This window comes from Cynocephalus volans, chromosome 4, assembly GCF_027409185.1.
Source record: "Cynocephalus volans isolate mCynVol1 chromosome 4, mCynVol1.pri, whole genome shotgun sequence".
In the NCBI taxonomy this organism is placed as follows: Eukaryota; Metazoa; Chordata; class Mammalia; order Dermoptera; family Cynocephalidae; genus Cynocephalus; species Cynocephalus volans.
The window spans coordinates 13,336,114-13,349,160 of NC_084463.1; the positions used below are offsets into that span (position 1 = coordinate 13,336,114).

The 13,047-nt window shown below is 41.8% G+C and overlaps 1 protein-coding gene across 7 annotated transcripts in view; it reads right to left on the reverse strand.

Moving 5' to 3' along the window:
• Nucleotides 1-13,047, reverse strand: part of SIK3 (SIK family kinase 3) — a 240,122-nt gene that overhangs the window by 15,996 nt on the left and 211,079 nt on the right. For 5 of the 7 annotated variants that reach the window (XR_010023349.1, XM_063092811.1, XM_063092808.1 and 2 more), the window contains 7 exons: nucleotides 12,827-12,904; nucleotides 12,611-12,720; nucleotides 11,143-11,296; nucleotides 10,731-10,886; nucleotides 6,985-7,055; nucleotides 4,636-4,779; nucleotides 610-760 (listed from right to left, as the gene is read on the reverse strand). Coding sequence is in view for 6 of the 7 variants with exons in the window: in XM_063092811.1 (XP_062948881.1) it covers nucleotides 610-760; nucleotides 4,636-4,779; nucleotides 6,985-7,055; nucleotides 10,731-10,886; nucleotides 11,143-11,296; nucleotides 12,611-12,720; nucleotides 12,827-12,904 (864 nt within the window). In the remaining variant the exon portion in view is untranslated. The remainder of the gene's footprint in view (nucleotides 1-609; nucleotides 761-4,635; nucleotides 4,780-6,984; nucleotides 7,056-10,730; nucleotides 10,887-11,142; nucleotides 11,297-12,610; nucleotides 12,721-12,826; nucleotides 12,905-13,047) is intronic. The other 2 variants (XM_063092810.1, XM_063092807.1) reach the window with 1 other exon arrangement.

The following is a 13,047-nucleotide window of genomic DNA, read 5'->3' on the forward strand; positions in this document are numbered from 1 at the left end:
TCCTTGATGAGCAGTTAACCCATTATATAGGTCTCTGTGTACTAAATATATCCACAGTCTGTTCTGTATAAACGAACAGAAAACACCAAGGATGGCCTGTGTATGAGGGAAAGTGTCCAGTGTGAAACGTGTACACGAAGCACATGCCACTTGAAGCTTGATCATCAGACAGGCAGAAAGGAAATTGGCTCTTATAAAAGCCCGAAGTACAAGTATGTTTCCTTCCTCTGGGAGCACCATTCCGTACCAACTGGAGAGTATGCCAGGTGGTAACAATGTAGAGCAGGCTCCAACAAGACCCAGCACCCTAAATCATGAAAGGAATGCCGGGGCTGCTTCCCACTGAAACCCACGCCCCCAAATTCCTTTCCAGTGAACTACAGGTACAGGAGAAAAATTTAGTCCCTTCATAAGGGAAGCAAGTTTGATCCTGGGGAGAGCTGTACATAACAAGAAGGAAAGAGCATTAGAAAGCTACACTTCTGTAACCTATAAAACTGCAGGGCTGCCGACACAAAGTGGGTAGAAAGTTTACCGCCCCAGTCCTCCTGCAGTACTGGCCTGTGTTACCCATGCTTCTCCACAGATGCCTGCTGTCTCTTCCATTACCTGCTGCAACTGTTTGATGCTGCTGTTGTTGCCCATTTTTTCCAGGTGAGCTTTGAAGGCCTGGATGCTTGCAGCCCCATCTGAGAACCGGCGCACAGGGGAGAAACGCTCCGTAGGGAGGTGCAGGGTGTTGGAGTCCTTGTAGGTAGAGCTGAATACATGGGAAGAGAAGGTTAGGGGCTAGGACTCAGGGGTTTTCACCAAATTACATAGGGACTGCTATTCCAGATGGACACAGAGACGGCTGGCTGCACGTGTAGCCCTGCATATTACGCCACTTCCGTTTGCAGAGGCTGGTCGTTTCCCTAGCCTGCTTCCCGTTGCAGGGAAGGTGCACATCTTCATTTCTACTTACCTTCAGGTGGCTTACTTTCCAAGCTTGGTGAGGTCCTGGGGTCAAATGCACCCAGTTCTTATAAATATACTAGGCCATACAGAAAAGCTCCTCAATATCTTCCAGGCCAGGCTGAACATAAGCTCTTGTTTTTATAATCATGTCTCTATCTAGTGCCTTTAGAAATCTAAAATTCACCAATTTGACCTAAAGTTTTCCCTGACTAGTAATCTCTGTATGACCAGAGGGAAACCACAGTCAGCTTTGTGGTCAAAGGTCTGACCTGGAACTCATAGGTTCTGTGCTACAAAGTGGAGGGTGGAGGTTGGGGTGGGATAAAATGGGACTTCTGATCCCGGGATGGAGACAGCACATTCTTAAGGAATGGGGGCCTCAGGATTCTGCATGTACCTGGTTAACACAAATAAGGTTACCGACTGTGAAAATTAACTTCTCAGAGAAGCAGCACCTGGCCAACGTCCTAATGAAAGAGGAATCATGTGGATTACCTTCAAAGACCCCACTGCTCAATCAGAACACAGCCAATATCTTACAAAAAGAAAGAACAAGCTTTTGATAAGGAATGCCTAAGACAGCATCAGGGTTAGAAGCTAACACCTATACTTGTTACCTAATCAGAAAGAGATGTTTATGGGTTGAGGTAAACAGATAAAAGGCTGCCCAGGCAGCATTCCAATAGATGATGGAAAGAATCAGGAATTCGTGTCCAGGGCAAAGATGACATTACACTTGACTATGGGTGAAATGATGTGCCACCCTTGCCAGTTACTCATTTTGGACTGAAGCAGACCCATAGCTAAGGAAGGTTAACAAGCGAGTTCAAATACAATGCAGGTGGTGAGGGGTGGGGGGAGGACAAGAGGGGAGACTAGGAGAAATCTGATGACTGTGCAGAGGTGTCAAGAGAGTTCCAGCAGCAGGTGAAAGCCCTTGACCCTCTCTTTCCTACTGATGACTTCTATTTCAGACTCTAACTGAGCTTGACATGGTAGTGAGTTAATGAAATGAGCACAAACATATATTTGTTTCAGTAACACAAAAGATAAATGATTTGGGGGGACACGATCCAGAAACAGAGATCATCAAAGCTGCTTTCAGGACCATTTCCTCAAAACTTCTCATTTCTATTTCCACTTCAGGTTTTTCAAGTAAAGCATTCTCTCCTAAAATTTGACTCCTACACTTTCAGTATTTTCTGATAATGGACACATTTCTGATTCACTCAGAACACTGTGTTCTTCAAGCAGACAAGACATTCTTTCTGCACAAAATCCATTCTCTCCCATTAAAGCAATAATCCCAGGTCCAGGTATTTCATGACTTTTTCAGAAGCTCAGGCTCTGAGTACATTGATACACAGGTGAGTCCAGCATAGTAACTTCAGAGGAACATTTCTATGTACTCATTTCAGAAGCACAGATAATATCAATTGTGCTTGATTTTATTTTTATTAGCAATCATGTCTAAACTCAGGACAGCCTCATTGTAGACTGATATACTCCCACTGCACTCCTCAAACAGCAACTGGGTTTCCCCAACTGGATAAAATCCATCTTGTGTATGTGGTTTTTTTTAGTTACACTTCATTAAAAAATAAATTTTAAATTACACACTTCCAGGAATAAAAAGGTTGATCAGACCCCTCTTCTGTCTCCATGTTGGACTTCATCTATTACACCCTAGAAGAATATATACATACCAGGATACTTCAAAAAGTTCATGGAAAAATAGGATTGAAAGATAATCTTTTCATGAACTTTTTGAATTTCCCTCATATGCTATTCTTTAGTCATTTAGTCCAGAAAATGAAAGGAATTCAATAACCTATCTAGGCTACCCATTTTCAGTGTTGTATGGCTTTGGAAAGTTTCTCTTTTCCCCTGAAGAGTAACTTCAGTCTCTTGGCTGCATATTTGTATACTGACCCTATTAAGATATGCTGAGTTTGCACAAATGCCCCGCCTTACACAATCTGCTGCTCATAAAGCATTCATTTTCTTCCAGTTCAAACTGGCTTGGTCACAGGAACCCTGAAGCACTCTACCAAGAGTGTTAACATGAAAAGAGACAGCAGACAGATTTCCAGCAGGCAAGGCCTTGACAATGACTGTAGGCAAGGTGAATATCACATAAACAGAGCTGTGGGCCAATGTAGTCTTCCTTTTGCAATGAATGTCTAAAGGATATAGGGTCTGTGATAAAGGCTGACTGGAGATGGGCTGATCTTTATGATTCCCTGATAAGAATACCTCCCAAGGAACACCTAGAATTAAACAAGGATACCCAAAGGACTTAAGCTAAACAATAGACTCTAACAAGGTCTGAAAAACTGTCAGCCTGTGAAGGAAGGGAAGATGGAGACAAGGAGAAATGAAATAATAAAAGGACTATTAGGTACAAGTGTAGAGCTCAAAGTTATGAGAAATCATAGGAAATTTATAGAGGAAAGAGAAGACAGATCTCCAGTAATCACTCAAAGTATCCTTTAATGTGTACTAACAAAGTAGGTCCTGAGAGATTTTCATTAGAAAAAGATTGTCCTTCTCTGCCATCAGAGTTTTATGAGAATCTTCATTCTTGCTACTCCTAATAGACCATTTTTACTAAGTCATTCACAGTCATTTATAAAAGTTTATCTTCTTTCAGAGTTCCAACGTGGCACTCATTACTTCTCAGTCTGCTCAGAGTTCACCTGCCTCTGCTGATTACATTAATGCCCAGTGGGTAACTAGCCACAATAAAAACATCACATCAAGCTTGCCAGTGTGAACTGGTTGCAGGATTTCGTAAGAACACATATAAACCTAATTTCCTTGGAATCTGACTCTTTTTCAACCTTCTCAAGTATGACTGCTTTTCACTGTGCTCCCCAAAAGACTGAAATAAAATAAACTCTAACAATAGGTGGTGGCTTTGAAAGTGTGGCCCATGAACTTGGGGATAGCTTCAGTATGGACATAGCTAAGATTTTAATCATCAAGATATTCACAGAAGATCTTCCTAATCTAGCAAAGAGTCATACCCCCTGCTTCCAGGCTTAATTGGACTCAATGAAGTTTTCTTGGTCAGAAAGGTTAAACTTGTTTTTTCAAGAAAATGAATTGTAAATGTAACAGAGACCTAGCAAAAGATTTTGCCCTCAGAATATTCAAAGAATGACTTCTCAAGCACATCACTCAAGAAGATGCAGCATCTCAGTTCTACCACTCACAAGGGAATGTATCTTCTTCCATATCCAAGCTCACTGTCCAATGGTGACATGACATGATATGCTCATTCTTCTGAAGGTGATGAATTAGTAAAGAAGATGTCTATTGATATTGCTACAAATCCTCCTATTTCCAGTTGGCCTTCTGAGAGCTTCACTTCCTTGCAGTTCTCAAGTTCAATTTCATCTATGAGTCAACATCTAGAATCATGGCAATCAACTGTAGACAATAAACACGTCCGCAAGGTAATGGGAAAGAAGAATCTTGTATCGCTCCAGGGCTCAGTAGAAAACCTTTTCCTTGTGCATTGCCTAGTGCAAGAAGCTGAGAAGATGTGAGTTCAGGATGACAGCTGGCTCCTATTCAAAGCTTTGATGCTAGTCACCATCACTGTGAGACTAGTCAGAAGGGTGCCTGTCCGATGAGCCTCAAGGAGCTCAGACAGCTCATATGGCTACTCACCGATGCTGATCAGGTACCAGGTGAGGAGGCCAGACCCGGGAACGGAAAGACTGCTGTCCTAGCTGCCGTTGTAGGTCCGGTGGGATCTCAGCTGTAGGGTTGGTCATTGCCAGTGTATGTCTTTTGGACCTATTTGCCAAGTACCTGCAACAAGCAGGAGCACATTTCATAGTAAAAAAGACAGACAGGAATATCCCTCTGCAAGAAGCATTAGAAGTTAATCCAAAGTACTCAGTGAAATAGTGCCAGAGCTCAAAAAGTGCTCTATAGCAAACAGATCCTTGATTGGATGAAAGTGAAACACATCTAACTTGCCAACAAGTTGGCATAACATAGAAGTGGCTGAATTTTGAACCTAAGAGTAGCCACTGAAGAGAAGAGAGAAAGCAGATCTAGCTCACAAGGATAAGAGTATCAATTTTCCTACTGCATTACATTCAACAGAAGAATTTATTTTCTACATGTTAATTTTATTCCTCTTTTCCCTCCAAATTTCCAAAATACAAGTCAGAGGAAATAAGCCCTAAAGACTATTCCTAGAGATGAGCAAACGGAGATATTCAGAAGGACTCCGTATATGCCTCTTGATCTCACAGGCCTCAGGTTTTGAATCTGTCCTCACTACAGGTCCCAGAAAATAGATCCTTCCATTTGCAGATGGGTGAGTTCCAAAACCACCTCTTCCTTCAGGCCCCATGACTGTAACCCAATCATCAGAAAAGAAAAACTGGTATTGTCCCCAGGGAACCAACATTCTGTAGAGGATGAAGAAATAAAACCACAGTTTTTAGGGAAAAAAGGCAAAGCAAGACAGAAAAACAGAAGAGTTTCAAAAGCTGAAGCCTTCTCTTAAGTGGATGACTTCTATTCTGAAGATCTTTCAGACCCTCCACTTAGTCAATACCATCAGTAAGAGATCAGTCACCCTGCATCTGGTGATGACTTCCTCCAACACTGCTGCTCTTCTTGGGCATGAATCAAGGAAGGTGATATAATGATTCCTTTTCATTATATCAAAACTGATTGTACCTTTTAAATGTTGATCTAAAGAAGAAAGAAGATAGACCTGGAGGAATTAAATTCTAAGACAAAGAAGATAAAATAAAACATTGCTTTCTCTTTTAAGGTAGGAAGGCAGTAAATTTCCTAATTTCTCATTTCTTCATGATACCAGTAGGGCCCATATGCAACCTTATATGCCATGTTATCAGCTAACTAGGAAGCAGCAGCATCAAGAGAAAAATTTTCATTCTATTGGCTAAGCTGTAGAAGGAGCTGGACTACCTGCAAATATCCCTGTTTGCCACAGTTTTCTTTCCATACAGGAATGGCTTCTTTTCAAAAAGCAGCTATGCTACAGAGCTACTAGGGGTAAGAAAGAAAGTACTGGCCAGCAACTGTCGGGTTCTTAAAAAATGGTCTGTCTCATTAACTACCTTGTCCATTTAAGCTAAAATCAGTTAACAGACTGTGGAGTAATTAGTGGTATGTAAACTTGCCAAGAATAAGCCATTAATGGTTTAATATCCATTTGAGAAAGACATCCAAAGTTTCCCCAAGAGCCCATGAAAACCATTTTATTTCAACTTCCCTTGAGGGAAAAACATAAAATCTTGAAGAACACCTGTATTTCTGGGAAAATACATGCTGGCTTCTGGTGAAACCCCCTCCCCAGAAAATGAGAAAGACAACTCCCACAAGGGGGCATGCGTGGAGCTGAGGACCAGGGCTAATACAGTACAGCATGCCTGATGGTCACTGCCATTCTCTGTGAATTAGGCATCTCTCAACAGGTTCTGCAAACAATGGATATCTGCATCTGTCCCTGGCCCGAATCCCATATTCTTTTTTCAATATCTCTTTGTTGGTACAAGGGAGTGGAGGAAGCACACGGCAAACAGTACGAGAGGTATTCATTCTCCTGGAAAGGAAGAGTCCACGCCAGAGGTCCATGGCCAGACTAGCTAGGATCACTGTCATCCCAAATCTCCAATTCCTTTTCAGTAAACAGTTCTTGGCAGGTAGGAGCAGGCTTTGTGCCTTGTGAATACTATTAGAGTTGCAATATGAAGGCAAGGGGTAAGGAAGGAAGGAGGGAAGAGAGAAAAAGTTCTTATGGTTATTGCTGTCACTTAGGGGACTTCCAATGGCGCTTACAGAAATGAAATTTTCTGGGTAGTCTTCTGTTACTTCCACGTGGGGAGGAACATGCCATCTGGCTTGAGCAAAGAGACCACACAAATGTTGAAGCTGCACTGTACCACCTCCTTGGGCAGAAGTGACCTTTCGTTGGTTGCAGGGGGAGCCTGCCCAAGGACGTTCTGCAAGCACTGCCAGATGTCACATTACCTCTGCACAGCTTCCTGATCTGGCTCCCCATCTGAGCTCTCCTCGTCCACAGGGGTAACTGCTGGCACTGCCTGCAGAGAGACAGGAAGGAAAAGTTCAAGGTGGCAGCTTATTCTATGTCTCTTATTCTGGACTTGGGACAGCACTTCCTGTTAACTCTCTTATTTAAACAAAACTTTTCTAGGATCCCTAGGTTATAATGAACTTTAAAACACCTACTTTTCCATTTTTACCTTGCTCAGGTAATATTAATTTGGATTTCTTCCTCTTATTCAATTTCATGCATTCATTTATTCATCCAACAAACAGCTGAATGCCTACTATGTTATAGGGTAAAATGTGAATTTACAGATAGGGTCCTTGCCCTCATTTTACAGTCCAGTGGAAGATGGAGACAAGTAAACAGACAGTTACAAAATAGCATGACCAAGTCCTCTAATGGGGGAACTTGGGAATTAAGGAAAGCATCCTGGAGGAGGTAAAACTTAACTTGAGACCTGAAGGAGGCATAGATAGGAGCTAGTCAGACAAGAAGGGAAATGGGTCACAGGTTTCTAGGCTGAGAGGAAAGAGAAGACCTGTAGTTATTTGAGAACCTGAAAATATAGCAAAAGACTGTTTACCTGGAATGGCTAGGACTTGACCTATTTCATAGTAATATTAGTTCCAGAGTTAAGATGTCTTAACTACAGGAAAGCAGAATAACTTTTTTTAAAAGTACATTTTAGTACATAACATATACTTGTATAGTTGCAATTCAATGCTTCCAAATAGTTGTTACCCACCAAAACATGTAAGTGACATGAGAACCACCACAGTGCATGCGTCACCATGGTCTATTCTCATCTGCATGAGGACCGGATGCTGTGCATCCCTGACCGCTCCTCACAGCCTGGTGGCTCACATAATCACCATGCCTCGGGCATTGGAGCAAAAACCATACTTCAATTACTATAAAAGAGCATTTTTCAAAATGGATGATGCTGTGGTTTGAACGTCCCGCCAACCCCATGTTGGAACTTAACCCCCAATGTGGTGGTAGAAGGCAGATCCTTTAAGAGATGATTGGATCCCAAGGACTGTGCCTTTGGGGATGGACTAAGCCAGTCATGGAGTAATGTGCTGATGATTTAATCGGTTGTCATGGGCATGGTTATGATGGCTTTAAAAGAAGAGCAAGTGAGAAGGTTAGCTCTCTTGATCAGCCCATTCTCACTATGTGACACCCTGGGTGCCATGGGACCCTGTAGAGAGTCACCACCAAGAAGAAGGCCCTCACTAGATGTGTTCTCTGGACCTTGGACTTCTCAGCCTCCAAACTGTAAGAAATAAATTTCATTTACTTATAAATTACCCTGTTTCAGGTATTCTGTTATAAGCAACAGAAATGGACTAGCACAGATGATAATTACAAAACAAAACAAAAAACCTTTTGGAATAATTCCATTATTTGAATGCTTCTAGAGTTTCCACATCCTTTCCTCAGTTCTATAATGGTGGAGTAAATAGGGTCAGGCAGCAAGTACCTGTAGATGATGCAGGAGAGGAACACTGTGGCCCTGACCCCCACACTAAAAAGTTTATTTTGAGTAAGGGCAGTGGCGTATCACTGCTTTCATAAGCAGGGGCATGATGTTATAAGATTTATATTTGAGTAAACTAGCAGTGTGAAAAGGGCTGGTGGCAAGGATCAGGAGACAAGACTGGAAGCAAGAAAGCTAGTCAGGAGGCCATTGTGTTAATCTAAGCAATAGATGACAGTGACATGAGTTAAATAAAGGGCACTGGTGATGGAGAGAAGTAAGATATTTAATTCACAGGCATTAGATAACTGATTTGATACAGGGAATAAGGGAGAGGGAAGAGTTAAAGATAAAACCCACATTGCTAGCTTGTATAACCAGGAAAATGACAGTGCCATTCACTGTCATCCAAGGGGGTCATTTTAGGGCATGGTGAATTAACAGTGAGTACTTATGAGATAATCAACTAAACCTATCCAGTAGGCAGACATATATAAAGATGGGCAGAACTCAGAAGAGTACTCTGGGCTGGAGAATCAGATAGTAACTGAAATTATGGGAATAGACAAGCTCATCAGAGAGAATATGGAAAGTTAGATGGGAATAGGGCCTAAGGTAAAACACCATGTTTCACCAACTTCAAGAAACAAGCAGAAAGGAAACATGAAAAGAGGACTGCAAAGGAAAGGCAAGAGGAAAACAAAGAGAATGTGGTGTGATAGAAGCCAAAAAAGAGTAATGTTTCAAGGAAAAAAATGGTCAACGGTGACTAATACAGTAAGGATGTCTAAAAGATAAAGATTAACAATGTCCACTGGACTTGTCGACAAAAACTTGTTAGTGACCATGGCAAAAACAGTTACAGTGTGGGGCTGGCTGGTTAACTCAGCTGGTTAGGGCATGGTGCTGAACACCAAAGTGCAGAGTTTGATTCCTGTACCGGCCAGTCGCCTGCCCCCCACCAAAAAAAAAGAAAGAAAAAAAAAAAAAAAAAACAGTTACAGTGAACAGAATAAGTCATCTCACCTCCTTCATAACCTGTATTGACCTTGCCCATTGCTGAACCCCTCTGCCACCTAATAGTCCATGTTACTCTTAATCACATAAGGTCTTTTACTATCATCCAAATACTTCACGTATGTTGATCTTGTCTTCCCATGCTATAAGCTCTTATATATCATTATTATATATCAAGGGTTATGATATATAATTCTTTCGTTTTCCGGACAGCAGTGTTACTGAAAGTATGGCCCCTGGACTCATGCCGGTCCACAAACTGTTTTGTTACCAATCCACAATAAGGTAAATACAGAAATTAAGAGTACGCTTTTAGAAACTTTTACAGAAATTTAATGGGGTAGTTTTGTCTGTTGAATTGAATTTAAAAATTAGCGTTGTATTTTGTATATTTTTAAAACTTAGTTTCTTTAATGATTCACTTTTACTGTATTATACAACAATTAATATCTTTGAAGGGAGAAAAAATGTCCTCAACTACAGATAGTTTGAGAAGCATGGTCCTAAAATATTTCATCAAAGCTATCGATATAGTTAGTATCCAATCTTATGGTACTTTGATATTGAATGAATGAATGAATGAATGACCTATAACAGGAAAATAACCAGAAATAAACAAAACCCAGGGGAGGAAAAAAGTCTTTGAATGTGACTATTGTATAAAAAAGATGGGATTGAGAGATACCAACTGACAAGGCTAGAGCTTGTGAAAGCCAAATAATCAAGTGATCCACGTTGTAACAAATATGTGAGGTGGTGTTGATTAAAGGAGAAAAAGTTGTTGAGAAGGTAATTTTGAAAATCAGTCTGAAAGGCAATTAATTCCAGAGAACACTGTTCAATTCAACTGCCTTCTGGCAGGGAAAAGTTATCCATGTGAAGGCTCTGAGTCAGGCTACTGCGACTTGCCTCAGAGTTGGCAGGAATGCAGCTGTACTTAATTAGAGTGCGTGTAAGTGACCCACTGAAGAAGAGGCTCTCCAGGAGCAGGATTCAGCGTAGAAATTATGTGGTTAAGTAAGTTAGCCAAAAATAGTCTGGAAAAGTCTACTAGCCTGAAGAAAATGGGAATACATTGAGCATTGTAAGTTTGGAGAAAGAAGAAATTGAGACATTTAGGTTGGTTCTGAGTTCCCAACGCTACGCCCACAATCTCTTTATTAAAAGCCTCTGAGAAAGTAAGGTGGGCTCTGTGCTGCTACTCACTGGTGTCATGGTGACAAGTGGGGAGGGTCCCCGTGGGCGCTTCAGCAGCTGCTGGGCATGCAATTGGATGTTGGCTCCTCCATCTGATGCCCTCCGGCCAAGGGGGCCCATTCCATTCAGGAGCTGTAAGGTGGGTGGCTGCAACAGAGACTGCTCCTGCCAGGAGCAGAATGTGAAGAACAGATTGGTGAGATGGGAGAGAAAGTAGGAGAGAAAACAGCAGTACTCTAATCTACTGAAATTCAAGGGATCCTTTGATAGTGATGTAGACTAGAGAAATCTTCCCTTTCACCCAGGCTGCTTTCCTTTTCCATAAGGAAACTCTTAAACCCTGGGGAAGGTCCCTCAAAGCCTCTCAAAGGAAGCTCAGGTTTGTTTCTTTTGGGGCAAGCCCTCTCCCATATCCAGGTACCTTGTACTCAAGCTGCCCAGTTGGCTGCAAATTTTGCATGGGCAACAGGTTGTGCATGTAGTTCATGTTAGGGGCCACCTGCAGGAATGGAGCCTGAGGGTTGACACCAGGAAAGCCAGGTAGGAGCTTCTGCAGATCTTCCATAACTTCCGTGCTGATAGAAAACAGGATGACAGAGAAGTTTGGTCAATATTCTTACTTCAAAGTGCTCATATCCCAAAAATGATGGCACTGCTATGTTGAGTACAATTTACTTTATTTTTTTTTTACTTTCCTCTAAAATTTGTATTTCTCTCTAAGATTCCAAAGTAAAACAGACCCTGCCATCTTACTGTTTGGGACTCAGGATTGCTATTCTTCATCGACCACTCATGTAAAACCAACAGCTCTGAGCCAAGAGGAAACACTGGCACCAGTCCAGTTCAGGTTTTCAAAGCTTGGAGGTGAACAGCAAGTTTCTGGAGAACATGGGCCATCCGCTAAAACAATGGCTGCCTGAAGTAGCAACTGATTCACCAGGGAAAGAATGCAGTCACTCTTGTCAGTGCTGATAGGAACATAAGTACTGGATGTACACAGATGTCATGCTACAGCAGTAGAAAATAAGAGATCTTTCCAGTAACAGAGCCATTCAGTGCTCCGCCCCTTTGCAGCTGACACAGTCTGTGGAGCCAGAATGTTCCTGTGTTGCCTGTTCGAGCATAGGCGAAGCACAAGGAACACAAAGCCAACAAATCAGCAGGCATGAAAGTCTTTTTTGGAAATTCACTCAGAGAAAAGAACTATTTATAAGAAAACCAGCTTTGCCTCTAGTTGAACTCTCAGGAGAACTCTTGCCACAACCTTCTCTTCCCTACTTAGCAAACGAAATACCCAGAAAAGAGGTAAGACTGTTTTTATGTTGAGAGACTTCAACTGTAGAACAAAAACAGAGCGAGCTGGCCTTCAGTTCGTTTCCCCAGTGTGAGGGTATCAAGGAATATCACGAAAGACTGTTTTAGGAAAATACTTTGGGAAACTGATGTTTTTAGATTCTTGTTCACTTAATTTTTAATTGTCCACATATATAAAATATATCATTCCTAGATGAGACTTACATTAGAACATGTGGAAAACATCTCGAAAAATTGTCAAACTTAGATGAATTTTAAGGGGTACTTTTATGTAACTTGGAATCAGAGGACCTCGCTCTTTGTGGGCAAAGATGTTATCATACTCTTCACCAGAGTTTTGTGATTAATTAGCATGATGGTAGATGACAGTCCACCATCCACTAGGGACACTTTGAAATTCTTTAGTCAAATCGAGTCTGATCTACCAGAGTCCCTGAATGGGCTGAAAACTTGTCTTGGCCACTGGATTAGATCTCATCTAGGGGATACAATGAAGTAGGAAAAATGTGCCACAGTAGGAACTGAAGGTCAGACGGGAATTCGTTGCCCTGGTATTGATGAGGTCAGATACTCACCGTGGGTCAGCCACACCCACTGTGTGCCTCCTCATTGACAAATAGCGGACCAATGCTTCAGGGGAAGGCTCCTCACCCTCATCACTGTCCAAGTTCACGGTCCCTTCCGGCTGAGGGGGAGGGAAATACCATCAAATTAGAAATAAGAAGGAAAGGAAGCAAACAGATGGGAAAGAAAGTGGTTTCCGTTGACAACTATCAGAGGTTGCTACTTGCCTCCACAATTTGGTTCTCTGGGTTGATCAGCTGCACCTGGGGAACGCTGATGTTCACAGTGGTACCTGCCTGCTCCGCCTGGAAAGCAGTACATACATATACACACAAACCTTAAACATGAGAGGGAAATAATGATAGTCTCTCAAAGTAGTCTTGATTGCTAAAAGTCTACATTCACTCAATTGCTAAAGTCTTTGGTTCCTCTACCTTTAGAAGCCATA